The 20497-nt window shown below is 48.3% G+C and overlaps 2 protein-coding genes across 2 annotated transcripts in view; one reads left to right on the top strand and one right to left on the bottom strand.

Moving 5' to 3' along the window:
* Positions 1-11555: 11555 nt before the first annotated feature.
* LOC133096903 (actin-related protein 2/3 complex subunit 1A-like) lies at positions 11556-12889 on the bottom strand. The gene is given in 2 exon segments (XM_061198772.1): positions 11556-12498; positions 12501-12889. Coding segments are annotated over 2 exon segments (1068 nt in total). The 5' UTR covers positions 12811-12889; the 3' UTR covers positions 11556-11740.
* A 3664-nt stretch (positions 12890-16553) lies between these two features.
* GALNT2 (polypeptide N-acetylgalactosaminyltransferase 2) overlaps positions 16554-20497 on the top strand; it is a 179351-nt gene continuing 175407 nt past the window's right edge. Inside the window, exon 1 of the mRNA XM_061182748.1 lies at positions 16554-16794. Within this exon, the coding sequence (XP_061038731.1) occupies positions 16669-16794 (126 nt within the window). The 5' untranslated portion in view covers positions 16554-16668. The remainder of the gene's footprint in view (positions 16795-20497) is intronic.

The raw sequence follows: 20497 nt of genomic DNA, 5'->3' as shown, positions 1-20497 counted from the left end.
AAAGAGTTCATTAAATCCTCTCCCTCACTTCCCCTCCTCCTTCTCTCTCTCTTTATTTGATGTTAGACTTTCAGCTGTATTTTACTGTGTTGGAGCCCAGAGCTCGGACCTCGGCCACCTGTCTCCAGCCTCACAGCGTCCTTGGTGTCCTCAGCCGTCCCTCCGTGCCCGGGACTCACACGTCCATCTCAGCCCTCGCCTCCCTCCCAAGCTGCAGACACTCACGTCCACGGCTCCGTGACGTCTCAGGGGAGTCTCTGCAACGCCTTGCCCTCAACACATCCAGCAAGCAGCCCCTGGTCGTTTCCCAAGAACCGGCCCTACCTCCCGCCTTCCCGCTCTGCTGAGGGCAGCTCGGGGCAAAGTCCTCAAGGTCAACCTTAGCTTCTTTCTCTCTCCCAGACCCCACTTTCCACCTGCAGGAAATCTTGTTGGTTCCACCCTCAAAACACACAGAAGCAGACCCTTTTCACCTCCTCTGCTCTCCCCACCCTGGTCTGAGCCACCTCCTGCCCTGCGTGCGCCCCGCCATCAGACCTCAACACGGCAGCCAGCGTCCATCATGTCTCCTCTGCCCCCAAATTCCCCGAGGTTTTCGTTTCACGCAGAGTAGAAGCCAAGTCCCTATGGCAGCCCGTGGGGTGCCACGTGCTCAACTCGCTGCGACCTTTGATCCGGCTCTGACCTCCTCCCCTTCACTCCCGTTTTGTTCCAGAAACACCGGCCTCCCCTGTTCACCCCGCAGGCCAGACAAGCTCCCGTGGGGAGCTTCCAGCTTCCTGCCTGGAAGGCCCTCCCCGGGGCTTGTTGGCTAATTCTCTCACCTCCCTCCAGTCTGGGCGCGGCGAGGCCCGCCGAGTCACCCCTTCACGCTGCAGCCTGACCGCCCCCCGTGCCCTCCCGCACTCTGCTTGCCCTTCCGTCCACCCCACTTCTACCTTCCAGCGCAGCGTCCACTAGGTGCCTGACTCGTTCCGTGTCGTCTCCCGGTCAGTGTCATGGCTCATCTCACGGCTGTGCTGGAACGTAAACCCCAGAGGGAACCCGGGCCGCCTGGTGCTCTGATGTTACCCAAGTTCCCGGGACAGCGCCCGGCGCCGGGCATGCACCTCATAATACTGGTTGAACAAGTAAGCAGAGCTCCTCACTCAGGCCGCCCACCACTGTCTTCCCGCCCTGCAGAAACACCCTCCCCCGTGGGGACCAGCCCCCGCTTCTCCACTGCCTGCCCTTGACACTCCTGCCTGGGAGCCCACCCAAGGTCAGACACACCGCAGCCGACCCTGACAGGCGCGTAACCGCAGTGCATCCTGAAGTCATCTATTAATCTTTCTGAAAACCCTGAGCTGCTTTTAGTCTGTCACTTTGCCCCCCATGCCCATTGGATTAAGTTCAGACCACAGGCCTGCGGCCAGCCTCCACCTGAGGAGGCCCTCCATCCAGGGGCCACCCGGAGTGCAGCTGTCCCCACACCTCCATTGCCGCCGCCTCTCTGCCTGTCACCTGTCCCACTTTTTACGTCCCCCATCCTGCACTCCTCCTCCCAGAATGCTCACACTTTGGGCTAAATTATACTCATCCTTCAAAGCCCAACTCAAACTCTCCTTCACGACCCTTCCCGGGCACTCCCTTCCACACTCACCTGTCCTTTTTCTGAATTCTCATAACCTCAATTGAGGGCGGCTTCTGATTTAAAGCCAGATCAATGCAGCGGCCGATTAAGGACAGCAAACCTTTTCTCGTTTGGAAACCCAAAAGAGGCTTTGATAGAAACCTGGCTTGCTCTCTGTCACATACATTGCATTTAAAATTTTCTGTTGACCTCTTAATCGTCCACACCCACTTTATTTATTGCCTTCCTAGCTATTCCTTGTGTCTGCGCTCTGTCTTTCAAACAAGGCAATAAGTTCCTCAAGGGTAAAGGCTGTTTTATAGAGCAATACCTTGATTAGAAATTCCTCAGGAACAAAGTTCATTTATTCAAAGTCGACTATGTTCAAAAATAAAAACAAAACCTCTTCGGGACTTCCCTGGTGGCTCAGTGGTTAAGAATCCACCTGCCAGTGCAGGGAACACGGGTTCAAGCCCTGGTCCGGGAGGATCCCACATACCGTGGAGCAACGGAGCCCGTGTGCTGCAACTACTGAGCCTGCGCTCTAGAGCCCGTGAGCCACAACTACTGAACCCACGTGCCACAACTACTGAAGCCCGCGCGCCTAGAGCCCATGCTCCACAACAAGAGAAGCCACCACAACGAGAAGCCCGCGCACCGCAACGAAGAGTAGCCCCCACTCGCCGCAACTAGAGAAAGCCTGCGCGCCGCAACAAAGACCCAACGCAGCCAAAAATAAATAAATAAATAAATAGATTTATTTTAAAAAACAAAAAAAACAAAAAACCTCTCATAAATCATTCTAAGCAGAGCTGCCTGCTTACAGCTGCACGTCAGAGATACTTCAGTGCTCTTTCTGCTTGTCTCTACCCGTCCTGGAGTCAGCAGGGCCTGCTGAGGTGTGGGAGTGTGGGAGTCTGGAGGTTCACCCTGGACGCCTGGAGCCTCTCCGTTCTCATCTGCAGCCTCAGCAGCGCCCTCTTCAGGCCTCTCGGGCTGATCTCCGGGACCCACCTCCACCTCGCCACCCCACAGCCCAGTCTGGAGCAGAGGGCCCTGGGGGGCTGCCCTTTCTGTTTGGTGATGAATTGAAACCCATTTCCTCTGCCTTGTACACACTACACTAGAAGGTATGAGATTTTTCTGAAGGCAGAGATTTTTCTCTGTGTTCTTCATCCATGTTCCCAGTAACCTAGAATAGAGCTTGGCAAAAAGTGCATAGTCAAAAAAGTCTTTGCAGAATGGGTGACTCAGCTCAGTGGGAGTTTATACTTTGAACCCTTTACCCCCCATTACTCAATGAAATGTTCAGGAATTATCTTCATGGGGGAGAAATGTTCTCCCTTCCTGTACCTTTTTAAGCAAAAATACCCCCAGAAATGACCCCTAGGCCTGTTCACCTGATCCTGTAGCTGGCCTGGCGGGGCCGGGGGTGAGCTGATTCCCAGACACTGCCTCACGGCCACCTGCCCTGCTCGCTGCCTGGTCCTCGGAGCAGGACCAGCTGTGGCTGCGTCCCCACCACCAGCCTGCAGGCTCGTTAGGCCTCTCTCTCCGGCCTTCTTCTCTCCAGGAATTAGATCCAGAGCAAAAAAATTCTGTGGAGCTGAGCTTAATCCTTAGCAGCTCGAGAACAGGAACCCCATGGTGTACATTTTTGGTTCCCTTTCACTCTTTAGAGAAGTTCTAAACCCAGCACAGACCTGTGATAAACAAGTGTTGAGTAACTGATTGACTGACAGCCGGATGTTTCTGTCTGGCTACAGCGTCTGAGTTTTTTTGTTTTTTGTTTTTTTTAGGAAAAATTGTGATTATTTTCACTGCAATTATTCTTCAGATTTCCCTTATTTTTTCTTTATTTTTTTTTTCTCCCGATTTTTCAGTTTGAACATTTTAAAATAAACGGCATTGAAAGAATAGGATAGTAACCCCATTATGCTCTCCACCTGGATTCAACAATGAACATGTTTCCATATTTGTTTTCTCTATATATTTATAACTCTGTCTATAAATACGTCTTTGCTGGGTCATTTGAAAGTAAGTTGCATAAATAAATTTATTTAAAAAAAAGAAAGAAAGGTGCAGACATCATGACACTTCACCCCTTAAGTACTTCAGCCTGCATCTGCTAAGAATTAGAACATTTGTCTACATAACTACAACGGCATTATCAGAGCTAAAAAGTAATAACCATTTCAAAATATAATCTAATATCCCTTCATTTATTCTTCAATTGGAGATGTTTGCCTTTTGATTACACAATGACTTTGTTTTCCAAAATTGAATTCTACTCACTGTTCCCTACAAATTCACCAGATTTCACAGGGGTGGGAAAGACCTATAGTTCATTGCAGTCTCTGGTTCTGGGATGAGAAAGGGTTAGTCAAGCCCAAAGGATGGGTTGTTTCCAGAACAGGCCATGTCCATCCTCAAGTACGAGCAGGAGAAGTGTTGTTTTGGGCCACTGAGGGCTGCCTGGACCCCACGCGGCTGTTGCAGGCTCTGAGCCCTACAGCTGTAAGTGTATGACCTCGCTCTGTCTTCCATCTGTTACAAGGGTCCTTTACCTACTTGCCTTGCAGAATTTAAACACTGTAAACGAGCCAGCTCCCCTCTTGCCAATTCTGATTTGGTAGGTGTGGGGTGGGAATCTCAGGACATCTTATTTTTACAAAGCTCTCCAGGATTAGAAATCTGGCGGGGGGAGGGGGGGGATGGAAAACCCCCATGACACAGTCTGCCCACACAACACTTCTCTCTACATCTTACATGTATGTGTTTGTGGGTTTTGTAAGATGATTCCAATTACCTTCGGATGTGAGTGGTGTATAAACTATAAATAAATGAGAGACTTTCCCAGCACACCATGCACATGTTCCAGTCTTGGGACTCTGCAGTTGAAGCGGGGAGGGGGTGTTGCTGCGAGCTTAGAGGGAACGACCTGGGTCTGCACTTGGCCCTGCTAGGTCGTAGTTGCATGGACGATTTGGAAAACTTACCTGAATTCTCTGAATTCTCAGTTGGTCCTCCAAGATGAGCAGAGTAATACCTCATGAGGATTCAGTGAGATGTGCCTGGGAAAGCACTTTATAAAAGATGAAGTAGGTGTCCAGTCGAGTTGGAGGTCTATTCACCCAGACCCCAGGTCTATGCAGGGGACCGCTAGGGCCAGTGTGCCAGGGGTTCAGGTGCCCCAGGAACCGAGAGCCCTGCCGGGAAGAAGCCCATCGCAAAGGAGGGCAGCAACCGTGGGCCGGAGGGGAGGAGGGGGAAGAGCGCTTCTGAGCTTAGGGGAGCGTAGCTGCTGGCCATCAGAAGGTTCTCCCCCAAGCCCCCGCCCCGGATGTGCAATACAAGAGTGTACAGCAACTCATCATCTCTGTGGGGTGTGGACAGGGCGAGGCCCGCGGCGCTTCCTCGGCAGCTCTCGGGCTCACTCTAGCCACGGGCAGCCCGCCCTGCGCCCGCACCGGCAGAGGTGACACTTCGGGGAGCGCTGGTGGCACCGCCGCCCCCGGGACGGGTTTTCTGGGAGCCCTGGGTGAGAGGATTCACATGGGTGGGAGGCGGGCGAGAAGAACACGCTGGGCTGACCACAGGGCTCTCGTGGCGATGCTCTCCTTGTCCCAGGCACTCAGTGGGGAAAGAGCCATCTGGAACGAAAGGGGCCATTGTGCTGACTCCCCAGCTCCAGTCTGGACCAGGAGAGGCTGGGGTGACCCCCGGCAGAACGATCCAGAATGGAGAGCAGGGATGAGGCGTGTAGCCTCCCCATGGCTTGATGTTCCCCTAACATGGGACGAGGAGGCTGTGTGGACGCTTCCGGGATGCTCTGTTCCCAGAGGGTGGGTTGTGATGGCTGGTGAGGACGGGAAGTGGTGATGGGGGCGGCGGTGCTGCAGGGGTTCCAGACGGAGGCTGATGAGCGGGGCTGAGTTTCACTGACGCTTTACAGAGACTGAAAGGGAGGCAGTGATTCCTCATCCTTTCTGATTATGTTACTGAAGCCTAACTTGCATATAGGAAGTGCATCTGTCATAGGTGTCCGGTCCATTGGACTTTTTCACAAACTCAGCACATCCGGTAACCAGCGCCCAGACCCAAACCCAAAAGGTCCTCAATTTCCCCAAAGACTCTCTTGCTCGCTGAGCTGGCTTGGGCAGGTAACACAACAGCGCTGGGCTGCACGATAAAACTGGAATAATAATAGTGTTTACTTCATCAGGCTGTTGTGAAGATTAATAATAATCACGGAAAGTAATACACAAACAGCACTTGGAACAACACCTGGCTTGTAGTAAGCACGTCGTTAATGTTTACATTTTCAGGGCAATTGAATTCTTTAACCTAAATGACATTGATGAATTATTTCTCAGTCTCAATTCAAGTCAGGAAATTTCTGGGAAGATTATAGCAGAAGGTCAGTGTATGTATCCTCTGGGTATGGGAGGGACAGCAGTCCTCGACTCGCCGTGGATGGGACTGTTGTACTTCAAAGTGTCCCCTCGCATTAAAGCCAGCTCATGGTAGGACCCAGGCAGCACTCTTTAGTATCTTCTTTTTACAATAGCCTCTGTATAAACACACTTCAAATTTTGCGGGGGAAAGAGTTCTGATTATCCAATTTCAGTGTATAATATTTTAGTCCTATTTAAGCTGTTATAATTTTGTTTTTCTTTTCTCTCCTAATTTCTCTCCTTATTTTCCTCCTATTAAAATATTTTAGAAAAAGGAAAATTGAACAATCAGATTACAAAAAAGGTTCTTGTTGCGTAAAGACACAATATACCAGCAAATTGTACAGGGCTCCTGACATCTCTACCGATAGCAACTGGGACGATGAACGGCTGCAGAAGTACCTCTGCCTCACTGATGTGTTGCTCTGAGTAGGCACTGTTCCTGCTGTATCATACACTCAAGAAAAATGCCTGAGGGCTTCCAGCAGAAAAAGATGACCCGGAAGAATGACAGCCACAGAGCCGCCCAGGCTGAGCAAAGGACAAGGCAGCACTTAAGGAGAGTTTGCATTCGACCCATCACCGAGAAAAACACAGGACCTGTGCACAAGTAGGTTTGTATGGAGGTGTGTCAGGAAGGTAAACAGGTAAAAGAAACGGAAAGGAGAGTTCTATGTGTGCGAGCTGCCTAGGGAACCAAGACGCAGTGAAGTTTAGAGGCCTGAGTTGGGTAGCTTTACCCAAATGATTTCAGGGTTCTGCATCTTTCCTCATTTGTAAAATGCAATGAATCATCAGGCTCAACCACACTGTCAGTTAAATCACTTTTTAAAGATAATAAATCAGACTTGCAGGAAATTTGCCAAAACGATTCCTATACGTTCTTTGCCCAGACTTATCGCCTTTAAAAATTTTGCCATAGCTGTTTTATTATCCTCTGTCTATATTTTTCCTGAGGGTGGCTTGCGTTTATCATGTCACTTTAACCTTTGATACTTCAGTTCCTATTTCCTAAGAACAAGAGTCTCCTATGTAATCCTGTTACAGCTATCACAACCAGAATATGTAACCCTCTACGTAAGCTGGCATGTGCTATAGCATTGAGCTATGCTATCACCTATTCTGCATCTCTCATCCACTTTTGTAAATTATCTTCGTCACGTTTTCAGCCACTTGTAGGGGATCACGTACTCATGTAGTTATCCCGTCTCCTTAGGTCCACTAGTCTGGACCAGCTCCTTACCCTTTCCTTGTCTTGCATCATAGTGACATTTCTAAAGAACACGAGCCAATGATTTTACAGACTGTTCGTCAATTTTGGGTTTTTTTTCTGTATTTATTCGCTATGAGATTCAAGTTATGTATCCTTGGCCAGAATACCAAAATGGTGTGTCGTGTCCTTCTCAGGGTATCTCTGCAGACACAGGATGTCCACCTGACCCTCATGAGTGAGTCGTTTGATCACCTGGCCAGGATGCTGCCCAGTCTCTCCACTGTACAGTTACTGGTTTCCCTCTGTAACTGATAAGTATTCTGATGAAAGACATTTGCAGACCTTGTAAATATCCTCCCTCTCATCAAACTCCCCTGTTCCTCCCCTGCAACCCCTGTCTCACACACACACACACACACTTCAGAATCTATTGATGAGTCTTCTCCAATCATCACTATGATGGTTGCAAAACAGTGATTTTCATCTTCACCTTCCCTTCACCTTTATCAGTTGGCAATCTACTGAAAGAAAGAACCCTCCCATCTCCATTTATTTATCTATTAATTATCAGCATGTACTCATAGATTTCTATTTTATTCAATATTTATTGTGACACATATATGTCCTAGATTTAGCCAATGGGTGCCCTTCAAGCTGGTTCCTGTGACCTTTTAACCAGCCCCCCCCTTTCTTTTTGGCTGCGCGCAGGCTTTCTCTAGTTGCGGCGAGCGGGGGCTACTCTTCATTGTGGCGCGCGGGCTTCTCATTGCAGTGGCTTCTCTTGTTGTGGAGCATGGGCTCTAGGCTCGCGGGCTTTGGTAGTTGTGGCTCGCGGGCCCTAGAGCGCAGGCTCAGTAGTTGTGATACACGGGCTTAGTTGCTCTGCGGCATGTGGGATCTTCCCAGACCAGGGATCGAACCTGTGTCCCCTGCATTGGCAGGCAGATTCTTAACCACTGCACCACCAGGGAAGCCCCTCTACCTTTTTTAAACTCTTCTTTACTTTCTATTACAAGATGTTCTAGGCTTCTCTATTACCTTCTAGGCTCCAGTCATGGATCAAACGCTGCTCCAAGGAAACCTTCTTATAGTGGAGATTGGTATTTAGCAACCAAGATCTGCTTGCCTGGTGTGCTCATTGCTACCAGTGTATCGTTGCTCTGGGCTCTTTCAGGGGGCAGATCTAGGAAATATGTACATACGTGCATATGGTATATGTAGAAATATTTGTTTACATGTGGACACATAGATGAGCATAGATATGTGTGTATATGTATATATATATATGAAACAATGAGTTCATACTGTTCTGATTCCAAATCTACTCCAAAGGAATCTTCCTTGCCTTCTCTCATTCCATACTGTATCTCCCTTCTTCCATGATGAAAACCCTAGATCTCTGAAACAAGGCATTTTCTGATTTGCTCAATTGCACGGTATGCATAAAATAGTTTGAGACAACCATAACACTATGAAAAAAGCCATAAAGAAGAGTTCAAAAATTGTTTGTAGTTCTTTTGTTCTCTAGGCTGAGGGTATATAGCCCAAGTACTTTACTTAAAAGTTATTCCTATTAATCCCTTTATCCCCTTTCAATCTAGTTATGTTATACATTTGCAATATAGTTGGGTTCAGGCATTTCTGTTTGGATTCAATTTTTAGCGTTCCCCCCATAGTTTTGTTGTGTTTACTTTACTTTTGAATATGTAGGACATTAACATGTTTCCAGAAGTCAAGCCTAGAAGAAAGGTGACAGGTGCCAGTCCTCCTGTCCCTTCCGGCTCTTCCTACCACTCCTTACAGGTAACTCATTTCATTGTTTTCTGGTTTATCATTGGTGTGTGTGTTGCCCAGATAAACAGATATTTGTATGTTTTCTTATTTTCCCTTCTTTCTTACACAAAAAGTAGCATGCAATATATAAGCTATTGCACTTTGCATTTAATATTTCATTTCATATTTAATAATATATCCTGGAAATCACTCCATATCTGTTCACAAAAGTCTTCCTTAGTCTTTTTTATACCCCTGCCAATACAGTATCTGGTCAAGCTTTCAAATTTTTGCCAGTTTGTTGGGGGGATAACCAGTATCTCTGTAGTTTTAATTTGCAACTCTTTTCTGAGTAAAGTTTAACCTCTTTTCACATATTTATGAACTCATAATATCTTTACTGTGAATTGTCTGTTTATGTGTTTTGCCCATCTCAATGTTTAACTTCTTTATATATTAGTGATATTACCTTACCCCTTTATCTATGATAGGTGTGGAAACAATTTCTTCCAATTTGTCATGTCGTTTTATTGTGGTAAAATATACATAACATAAAATTTACCATTTGAATCATTTTTTTAAAATTAATTAATTAATTTATTTTTGGCTGCCTTGGTCTTTGTTGCTGCGTGTGGGCTTTCTCTAGTTGCAGCGAGCCGGGGCTACTCTTCGTTGCAGTGCATGGGCTTCTCATTGTGGTGGCTTCTCTTATTGCAGAGCATGGGCTCTAGGCACGTGGGCTTCAGTAGTTGTGGCACGTTGGGCTCAGTAGTTGCGGCTCACGGGCTCTAGAGCGCAGGCTCAGTAGTTGTGGCACACAGGCTTAGTTGCTCCGTGGCGTGTGGGATCTTCCCGGACCAGGGCTCGAACCCGTGTCCCCTGCATTAGCAGGCAGATTCTTAACCACTGCGCCACCAGGGAAGTCCCTGAATCGTTTTTAAGTGTACATTTCAGGGACATTAAGCATACTCACATAGTTCTGCACCAGAGTCTATCTCCAGAACTTTGTCATCTCCCCAAACTGGAACTCGGTACCAATTAAACAATCACTCCCCCTTCCTCCCTCCCCGCCCCTGGCAACCACCCTTCTACTTTCTGTCTCTGTGAATTTGACTCCTCTAGGTACTTCATGTAAGTGGGCTCATAGTTTTTGTCCTTTTGTGCCTGGCTTATTTCACTCAGTATCATGTTATAACTTACATCAGAATTTCCTTTTTTTTCTTTTTTTTTTTAGACATTAAAAATTATTTAATTATAAAACTTTGAACAACAGAATCCAAACTTGTATTTAACTGAAAACATAATTCCAGTCACAAATTATTCATGAAGAATTGATCATAAAACCTGTAAAGACAGAAAGTAGGTCTCTCATTATGTAGGGCTAGGCGCGGGAAGAGGGAGTCACTATAAATGGGTACAAGGTTTCTTTTTTGGAATGTTAGAAATGCTTAAAAACAGATTTTGGTGATGTTTGCACAATCCTGTTAACGTAATAAAAATCACTGAACCTTACACTTAAAATGAATCAATTACATCTCAATGAAGCTGTTAATAAAAAATCAGAGCATTTGAACAAAGGCAACTTGTCTTCTAAAGGGGTGTGTGGCCATTGAGCTCTTCTAATGGCATGCATTACTTTTTTTTTTAACATCTTTATTGGAGTATAATTGCTTTACAATGTTGTGTTAGTTTCTGCTGTATAGCAAAGTGAATCAGCTATATGTATACATATATCCTCATATCACCTCCCTCTTGCATCTCCCTCCCACCCTCCCTATCCCACCCCTCTAGGTGGACACAAAGCACCGAGCTGATCTCCCTGTGCTATGCGGCTGCTTCCCACTAGCCATCTATTTTACATTTGGTAGTGTATATATGTCCATGCCACTCTCTCACTTCGTCCCAGCTTACCCTTCCCCCTCCCCTTGTCCTCAAGTCCATTCTCTACGTCTGCGTCTGTATTCCTGTCCTGCCCCTAGGTGCATAAGAACCATTTTTTTTTTTTTGAATTTCCTTTCTTTTTAAAGCTGAATAATATTCCATTGTACGTCACATTTCACTCATCCATTCATTTGTTGATGGACACCAGGTTGCTTTCATGTTTTGGCTCTTGTGAATAACGGTGCCATGAACATGGGAGCACATGTTCCAGTCCTTGCTCTTGCTTCTCTTAGGTATGTACCCAGAAATGGAATTGCTGAATCATATGGTAATTCTAGGTTTAAGTTTTTAAGGGACAGCCAAAATGTTTTCCACAGCAGCTGTACCATTTTGCCTTCCCACCAGCAACACACAAGGGTTCCAATTGCTCCACATCCTTTTCTTCTTTTTTTTTCACATTCAGTATTTTTATTTAATTCTTTAGCAGACAATTTACATACCTCCCCCACCCCTTCCTTTAAGTTAGTGTGACAATTTTCCATAATAAACTACTTAAAGAGAAGCTTTGGTCACGAATGGAATGAAATAGCAAAAGAAAAAAACAAAAAATAAAACCCAAATCACTGCTGCTTTTAAAAAACCGATACTTTCACCAATTATTCTCAAACAAAACACAGAACAAGGTTTGCGCCATATGTGTCTTCAGTGTTTCCCGGCGGCTGGCTGGCTCTCCTCTCCATCATGCGAATGGCGCAGCTGCCCGGCGCAGCCTGTCCGTCCTCATGCTGGATCTGGGAGGCTCGCTCAGCTGCACATTATCCGAAGGCCCTGGATAGAAGACTCTAAGGTCTTGAAATCCCAAATGGTCATGGCTCCATCGATGCCAGTAGTGCAAAATTTGCGACAATCTTGCTCGTCCACCTCATAAATAGACACTTGAGTGATGCTGTTCTGGTGCAGCGTCTCCAGGGCCGTGTTGCGGTCCTCGGTCGTGGCCCGCTTGGCCATGTTGCGCAAGCGCTCCATGGCCGACACGTTGGGCTGGATGCTCTGTTTCGGGATGTCTAGCTTGGAGACAAAGGTCAAGCAGCCGCGGTCATTGTAGTTAAAGAGCATGGGGCAGCAGTCATGGCCAGCAGCCAGGACGCTGTTCTCCGAGATGAAGGACACACTCAGGAGGAGCAGGAACTCTGTCTTCAGAGTTGAGACCTGCACGTTTTTTGAGGCATCAGCAACGGACCCGGTGCTGTCGTGGCTGACCCAGGCCAGGCGGCTCCCGCTGGCGGAGAAGCTGACCCCGCACACCCAGCCGCCAGTGCCACTGCCACCAAACTCTGACATCAGATGACCAAAAGTCATCTTGCTGCCCCAGGGCATACTGGCTGGCTTCTCATCCACTTCTTTAATGTAGGCAGAAAACACTCTGCATTTGACATCACAGGATCCTGCTGCCAGCAAGACATTGTTGGGATGCCAATCCAAGCTGAGGACCGTGGAGCGAATGGGTTTTTTAATGTGCTTGCTTACCCACCAGTCATTTTCAGACTTGAAGTAACAAACAGTCGTGCTCCGCTGCCCACAGCAAATTTGTTCTCTAGCGGGGACCACTTGACGAAAGTGGCTGCACGGTTAATTCTCAGAATCACCAGGGTTGGCTTCCAGACACCATCCTTCTGACCCCAGATGTAGGCATTGCAGTCAGCCCTGCAAGTGACGATGCGGTCACTCTTGGGAGCGCAGTCGATGCCTGTGGTGTGTCCGTTGTGCTCCTTGAGTTCATGAGCTTTCACCCACTGGCTCCCGTTCTTCTTATAGATGTGGACTTCGTGGTTATTGGGGCTAAGGGCAATGGGTACGATCCCTGTTCCAGGCATGACAGGTGATTGGCTCTAGTAAAAATTGATGCAGGGACATTATTCTTAGTGTTTTCAAAGGACAGAAAGCTGGGGGTCGGGGCCGTCCAGACGGGCTCAGAGTGTTAAATTTGCAGACTCTGGTCAGTCAACGTGAACAGGCTCCAGTGGGTGCGGGCAGGGGACCGAGGCCCACATTCTTTTCCATATTTGTTATATTCTGGTTTTTCATTTTTGTTTTTGCTTTTTAAAAAAGAATAGCCATACTACTGGAGAGATCTCATTGTGGAGTTTGTTTTGTTTTGTTTTTTGCATTATTGATGTTGGAGGTAGGTTCCAGTTTGCCCTCATGGATTTTAGTTGCTGTCATGAGGTCTACTTTATTCTTGCAGTTTCTTTGTCCTTACGCCTCCCCATGTCACATCTAGCCTTTCTTCTGACTTCAGATTTACAAACTACAGTGCCTTCAAACCCGCTGCCATGCACAGGAGTTGAAGCTTTGGCCATAAATCGTCCTTCTTCACCTCAGATGCTCTTTAGCCTGTTCTACTTTGTATGATACCAGGATCACAGCTTCTGCTCTTTTAGAGTTGGATTTTCCTTTATGACCAAATTTGAAAATCTTTTAACAGGCAAATTAAGTGCATTTGTAAATTCATATACTGATATGGTTTGGTCTCCACTCTGTCCTGTTATTTTCTGTTATAATTACTGCGTGTATTATGGTATACTTACTGTGTTTCTTTCACCATTTGGTGTGTATTCTTTGCTATTTAAAAATTTTTTTCTTTTAGGGTTTTGGAACAGGGTTTCCAATATTTTGGAATATTTATGTTTCGCGGTTACGTTTTTATATTTTTATATTAATTCTTTTCTTTTTTTTTAACCCTTTAACATCTGGTCTGTCCATTTTATATGGTGTCATTTGATTAGCAACTATTACCTATTTAACAGTCAGTTACATGATTATGTTTCCCCTTTTCTCTCTCCCTTCTCCTTCAGTTTTTTTCAGTTGCACCCGTTCTATTTGATTAGCAAGTATGTGTATATGCTAGTCTTCCCATCCGTCATTTGGCGGTTTCCTCAGTTATCTCTTGTTTGGGGGAAGCTCATTCTCCAGGAAAGGCATAGGATGCTCTCTAAATTTTTGTACTCAGTTCTCGTCTGTTTGTCTATAGCCTTGATCCTTAAAGGCTGGACACAAAAATCCTTGGCTGGTACTTTCTTTCCTTAGTGTCTTGTAAATACCGCTACACTGTTGCGTTGCTCTGTATGTTGCCAGCCTAAATATTTTTATTTCTATAAGGAATTTGATCTTTTTGCCTTTAAAATCTAATAGTTTTACTAAAATATGTTTTGGAGTTGATTATTCCACTCAGTTTTCCAAGGTACATGGAAGGTACTTTCAATATATAATTTAAATTTTCTCTTATTTCTGGATTATTTTCTGGGATTAGTTTCCCCCCTAGTTTTATTGAGATATGATTGACATATAGCACTGTGCACAGCATAATGACTTGACTAACATATATTGTGAGATGAGTATCACAATGTTTAGTTAATATTCATCATCTCATTTAGATACAAAAAAAGGAAAGAAAGAAAAAATGTTATTTTCCCGGTGATGAGAACTCTTAGGACGCACTCTGTTAACGACCTTCAAAAGTACCATACAGCAGTGGTAACTATCGTCTTCATGCTGTATGTTACATCTGGGATGACGGTGTTAATATTAATTTTGCTTCACTGTTTGGTGTTTCTACTTTAGAGACTCCAGTGACATGTATTTTGGTTCTTCTTTCCTGGCTTTCATTTCAACCACTTATCTCTGAAAGCTTTTTACTCACTTCTTTATCTTATTTTCAATTTCTTGAATATTTTCTTGCCATTCTTGTGTCCTTTTACATATTTGTATTTGATATATTCTCCCTTGGGCGTCTTGTAATTCTTCTTTGTTCTGGGATAGTTTTGTCTTTATTTTCAATTTCTATCCTGAATCTTATCAACTCCTGCTGTATTTCTTCCTAATTTTTGCCTAATATAGTCTTAGGTTTTGAATTTCTGATTCTAGCTCTGTGTGTGTGTGTGTGTGTGGGTGTGTGTGTTTCCAAATATATGATACTTTGTTCAGCTTGAGAGTTTGACATAAGGTCTTACAATTTTCCTCTGCTTTGTCGTTTTATTGATGGGGGGATTTTCATCAGCTGAAATGTTATTATTCATCTTCTCATCATAAGAAATGTATTTTTTTTTCTTTTTGCAGTAGATTTATATGCAGCTATTTTGATGTTTTAGTGCTACTAGACATTTTGACACAGGGTTCATAGTTCAAGAATGTCCTCTTCTCACTGTATACTGAAGTGCAGTTTTTAATAGATAACCACACTGAGGGAGGGATTGGTTGTCTTCTATTTCTGCGGATCTATAATTCTCTTTTTTTACTTCCTTCTTTTCCTTCACCACAAGACCTCCAAAGGGTATTGTCCTTTCTCTATTTATCTGACTTTTCCCAGAAGCAAGGCTTCTTCAAGGCTGCCACCTCCTGTCCCATTCTCTTTCAAACCTCTTGGCTTTTCCAATCAAGTACCCAACCTGTATTCAGTATTTAGTTCTTGGTGTTGGACTTTCTCTTCATAGAAGGATTTAAGCCTGGGTTTCACTTAAGTCCTTGGCAACGGTGGAGGGAGCTCTGTTGGAATTTGAGGTATTTTCTTTCTTCTCCTTAAGAAGTAATTTGAAGTTCAGTTCATGGCATTCGCTCTCCTAGTAGAGCTGAAGGCTTGTTTGTTTGTGTTTGTGTTTTATTGAGGATGTGAGTAGAGATTCAGATGCAGGCAGCTGCCTTTATCCTCTGGACTGGTCAGCTTCTGGAATCCCTTTTAAAATATCAAGCGCTAAGTAACATTTCTTTCCTTCCTAGGAACACTGGAAACTTTGCTGTTACAAGGGCATCGTCAAGGTTACACAGATTCTGTTACAAGACAGATCTGTCTTCTTGCATCTTTAAAGCTGTTTCGTGTGCTGCCTCTTCTTTCTTCTTTTAATACAGCAACCAGTCAAAAAGAAAAAAATTTAAAAGTATATATTGCCTTCCTTCTTCCTCATTTCGTGTTTACTTAAAAACAAAAAAGAAAACCCTGCTATTCAGCACTCCGTTCATCCCCGGAAACATGCTCCCTTGAAAAATCACCTCTCGGTTTCTACCTCCAGAACGCCACCTCTGCCTAAATAAATAAATAAAATGGACACCTGGGGAACAGGGATGTTTTGCTGCAAGATTAGTAAGAAAACTGCAGCGAGCAGCAGCCAAGTCGGGTCCCGGAGGGGGATTTGCACCAAAAAGCTCAGGTCGGTGGGCCAACAAGAGCGAGCCTGCCAGGGGGCTGGGGTGGTCCCAAAGACCGAGGACCGCGGAAGTGGCGCTCCCGGCCGGACAGCGCGCGGCAGCGGCGACCGGGGGTCCCTGGTGCGGGCGCCCGTGTGTGTGCGCACTTGTGCGCGCGCCCCGCGGGCGCCAGGCGGCCACCTGTCACTCACGGGGGTGGCCCTCCCCGCGGGGCCGGCGCGCCGCCGCCGTGGAGACGCGGTAATCCCCTCCTCCGCCCGCGCCGGGCCCCCGCAGCCGCCGCCGATTGGTCGCCCTTTGCTCCCTGACCCCCCTCGCCACCTCCGCGGCCGCCGCTTCCTGCTCGGGCGCGGCGCGGCGCTCCCGGCCGGGGCGGAGCTCGGGCGCCGGGCGCGCACCGCCCTCGCCGCCAGCCGCGCCGGAGGAGGAGCCGCCGCGCCCTTCCCCTTCCTCCGCTCCTCCCCGGCCCGCGCCCGCCGCGGCCCCAGGCAGACTCGCGAGCAGCGGCCGCGGCCGGCGGCCGAGTCGGGAGGATGCGGCGGCGCTCGCGGATGCTGCTCTGCTTCGCCTTCCTGTGGGTGCTGGGCATCGCCTACTACATGTACTCGGGGGGCGGCTCCGCGCTGGCCGCGGGCGCGGGCGGCGGCGCCGGCAGGAAGGTGAGTGGGGCGCCAGCCCGCGGCCCGGCCCCGGAACCCCCGGCGCCCACGCGCCCCGGCCGCGCCACCGAGCCCCCATCGCTCGGACGCGCCGCGGGGCACCGAGGGGGGTTCCTGGTCCCTCCTGCCCTTCTCCGCCCGGACCTCCGCTCCGGCCACCCGGCCCGGGCCTCCCGGCTGTGTCCCCGAGGCTGGGGGCGCCCCCGGCCCCTCTGCGCTCGCCTGGTTCGGGAGAGGGCGACCCGGCGCAGCCCCCGGGACTGGGGCCGCCGACGCCTCTTGTCACCCCCCGCCCCGGCTCTCTGTTCCACGTAATTTAAGTTGAGTTTCGTCCGGCCGCCGGGAGCCCGGTCCCCTGCGGTGGGACGTTTTGGGGGTGGGGATGTTGGGAAGCACAAAAGCGGGTGGGGGGGGAGGGCGAGAGGCGGCCGCCTTTGCGACGTGTCACGTACCTGGGGAGACAGGAGTCCAAGTTTCTTTTCAGCCCTTTGATACCAGCCGCTGCAATGCCCCCTCCCCCTTGTCGCCGCGCCGCGGGGAGGGGGCAGTTCTGGGTCTCGGCCCGGTACCTCTGGGGACGGGGGCGCCGCCAGCCCCGCGCCCGACGGAACGGACCTCCCCGGCGATGCAGGCGGAGGGCCCCCGCGCCCCTGCGCCCCGGGCGAGGCCGGCCACCCACCCACACCCCGCGACCGTCCCCTCCCGGCCCCCGCGCCCGACTCGGCCGGCCCTCCCGCGCGGCCCCCGGCGCCCGCCTGTCCCAGCCCCACGCCCGCGTTCCGCGGGGTGGTCCCTCTGCTGTGTGTGTTCTCGGCGGGCTCCAGGGGCCGAGGGGGTGGGCCGTGGGGACCGCGTGAGCCGCTCTGGGCGGCCGGGCGCCCTAGGGAGGAAATGGAGCGCCCAGGGCGCCGGGGCCCTGCGATCCCGCTGGGAGAGCGGGGCTCTGGGCTGTGCACTTGCCGCCAGCGGTGTTTGTGGGGTTTGGTGGCAACCAGGCTTTGAAAGCGGCCTCCACACGGTGTAACCCCTCTGCTGTGACATTTGGTGTCACCGCAAACCCAGGAAATTCTGAGTTGATGGAGGTGGACCGTGGGTTGGGCAGGGAATGGTGTCCTGGAACAAGCAAGCCAGAGTAACTGGATGAAAAGACTTTAGCCCTAAAGTCAGACCGTAAACGTCAACGCTGAGGTTCAGCTGCTTCAGAGGTTTCCTTCTTTCCTTCCTCCTTTCATTCATTCTTAGCTGAAGGTGTTAGATTCATGGTAAATTTCGTAGGCTTGCTTTATCTAGAGGGGCAGAAATGAAAAGTCTTTCCACGTGCAGAATTGGCCTAGCTTATTTCTGAGCTGACATGTGCTCTTAGCCCTGTTTTTTTTCCCTATTTTAACCCAGGGAACTGTTGTTCACATGCATGAAGTCTCCGTTCATCCTTGAATGGTAAAGAGCAGTGCGCCCAGCGGAAGCAGTGCAGCCCTTTGAAAACCGTGGTCGTGTTAAACTGGAATTATTTCAAAAGCTTTGCTTCCCAGTAAACTGTGCCTTCGCAGGTCCACGTAGCCTGGTGTGCTGGTGAGACCTGGCAGAGCTTCCTGCCTTTCATGTAAAAGAAAAGTGAATACATAAGCCATGCTTAGTGTTGCCTTTCTTTGGTCTGCCGCTTTCATTAGCATATGTGATTGGAAACAGCAACAGGGTGGCATTAGCATCTGGAGAGGTTGGCTTCTCCCTGGTGGGCTTCAGCTGGTGGATGGTTCTTGAGGGGTCTTCCATTTGATCCTTAGTTAAAAAAAAAAAAATCCGAGAACTCCTTGTGGCCTGGTGGCAGTAGGAAGGTACAGAGACCTTGTAGAAAAAAGTGTGCGAAATGAACAATTATACGTGGATTGGTGATTTGTCAGTGGGGAAGAGGTGTGTACATGCAATAGCTTTTGAAACTGGAGGAGACTCGTCGTTAACATAGTGTTGACCCTGGTATTAAAGTAACCGCCCTGAGACCCTCTCTGGAGGGGTCAGTAGAATCTGCTGTCCTGAATTTCCTAATCTAGAGTATAAAACTGCATAGTCTTTCTTCCTCCTGAGTTGTTTCCATGGATTCAGAGACCAGAAAGTCTCTTCAAATTTAGTTCATCCTCGTGATAAAAGGAAATATATAGATTTTCTAGCTTGTAAAGTATGGACATAAAAATGATAATGTAGCCTGCGTGTAAAGGCAGAATTTAAATACTAGCTGTAGTTTTTTAGGTGTAAGTGGACTTATATTTCTTCTCTCGTTTCATACCGTTCAAGTCAAGGCTCTAATTCCATATTTAGCCAATTTCTCTTCTCCCTGATGTTTTTCACAGGGTACCAGGCTTCAGTATTAGGCTTTGGGGGATTGTTTGTCTGATGGGAGCCTGACTAGAGTTTCTGCTGCTTCAGCACCCAGCCGGGGCTTGTCACTGTGTGCCCGGCCTGTTAAATTACTCCTCTCAGGATGGTCATTCTCCATTTCGTGAAACCTAGAGAGCCCACTCACCTCACACTGTAGATTTAATAAACTCAACAGGGGCAGGTGCCTTCAGGCCTCAGCGCTGAAGTTCAGGGTGTGTGGTCAGTCATTTTATGCATAATATTGTTTGAAATTATATTTTATTTACATTGGTAGAGAGCCTTCCCTCCCCCATATTTCGCTCTTCCCCCCTAGATTGATGATTTGCACTTCAAGGATGCCTTTCCTTTGAGCATCTTAAACGCTTTAAAATTTTAATCATGTTAAGTCTCCCCTGGGCCTTGGTATGTTGGCAGTGGATGGAGCCGCAGAGAGAGGAAGAGATTTCTGTCGAAATAAACCTGCCTCTGGGTGAAGTGTGGCTCTTTAGGTTGGAGAGGGAAGGGTTTTCCTGTATGTGAAGAATGGTCTCTCCTGAGAGAGAGTGTGTGATGCCCAGGACCCCTTGTCTGTGCTCCCACCCCACACCCTTGGGCGGCAGGGAGAGCATTCCCGAGGGGCACGGCCAGGGCCTGGTTACTCCCCCCCCCCCCCCGCCCCCCTGCCCTTCCTCGATGAGTGGGTGCTGGAGGCCTTTGGGTAAGACCCGGAGGAGGCCTTCTGGGAGAGGGGGCTGGGCCTCTTCTTGGGGCGGTGGAGGGCCTCGCTTGGCTGGAGCGGGTACGTGTGGAGCATACAGTTGGAGGAGTTTGGGACTAAATCATAGAGGGCCTCGAATGCCAAGCTGACTTGCTGGTTCTTACTTGACTGACCACAGGGAAGCACTCGTGTTTTTTGAGCTGGGCGGTGGACACTTAAGGGGAATGGTGTGAATCCATTTATCGACATTAAGACTAGCTTTCTGCTCCTTCCTGCTTAGTGACCTTTACTAATTTACTGAACCTCTCTGACCCTCAGTTTCGTCATCTTTATAGTGGGGATAGTTCTTGTAGCCAAAGACTAACTGCCATTAGGAGGTGTTGGCAAATGGTAGGCGCAGAATAGATGCTGTTTGGAGGGCTGGGGGGAAAGGAAGAAAGACTAAATATCTACTTGAAAAGGTAGTGAACCACGATTTTTAACTGTCTTCTTCTTGATCTCCAGAATTTTTTTTTTAATCCCTCATCCATTCCTCCCAGATTGATTTGGTTGGTTCATTTGGGCTGGCAGCATGACCCCGACTGACATCAAAGACTGCCTTTTTGGGAAGTGGCCCGGACGTCTTGCCGGCTCTTT

The sequence above is a fragment of the Eubalaena glacialis genome, chromosome 1, assembly GCF_028564815.1.
Source record: "Eubalaena glacialis isolate mEubGla1 chromosome 1, mEubGla1.1.hap2.+ XY, whole genome shotgun sequence".
NCBI lineage: Eukaryota > Metazoa > Chordata > Mammalia > Artiodactyla > Balaenidae > Eubalaena > Eubalaena glacialis.
This window is presented reverse-complemented; position numbering and strand designations above follow the sequence as displayed.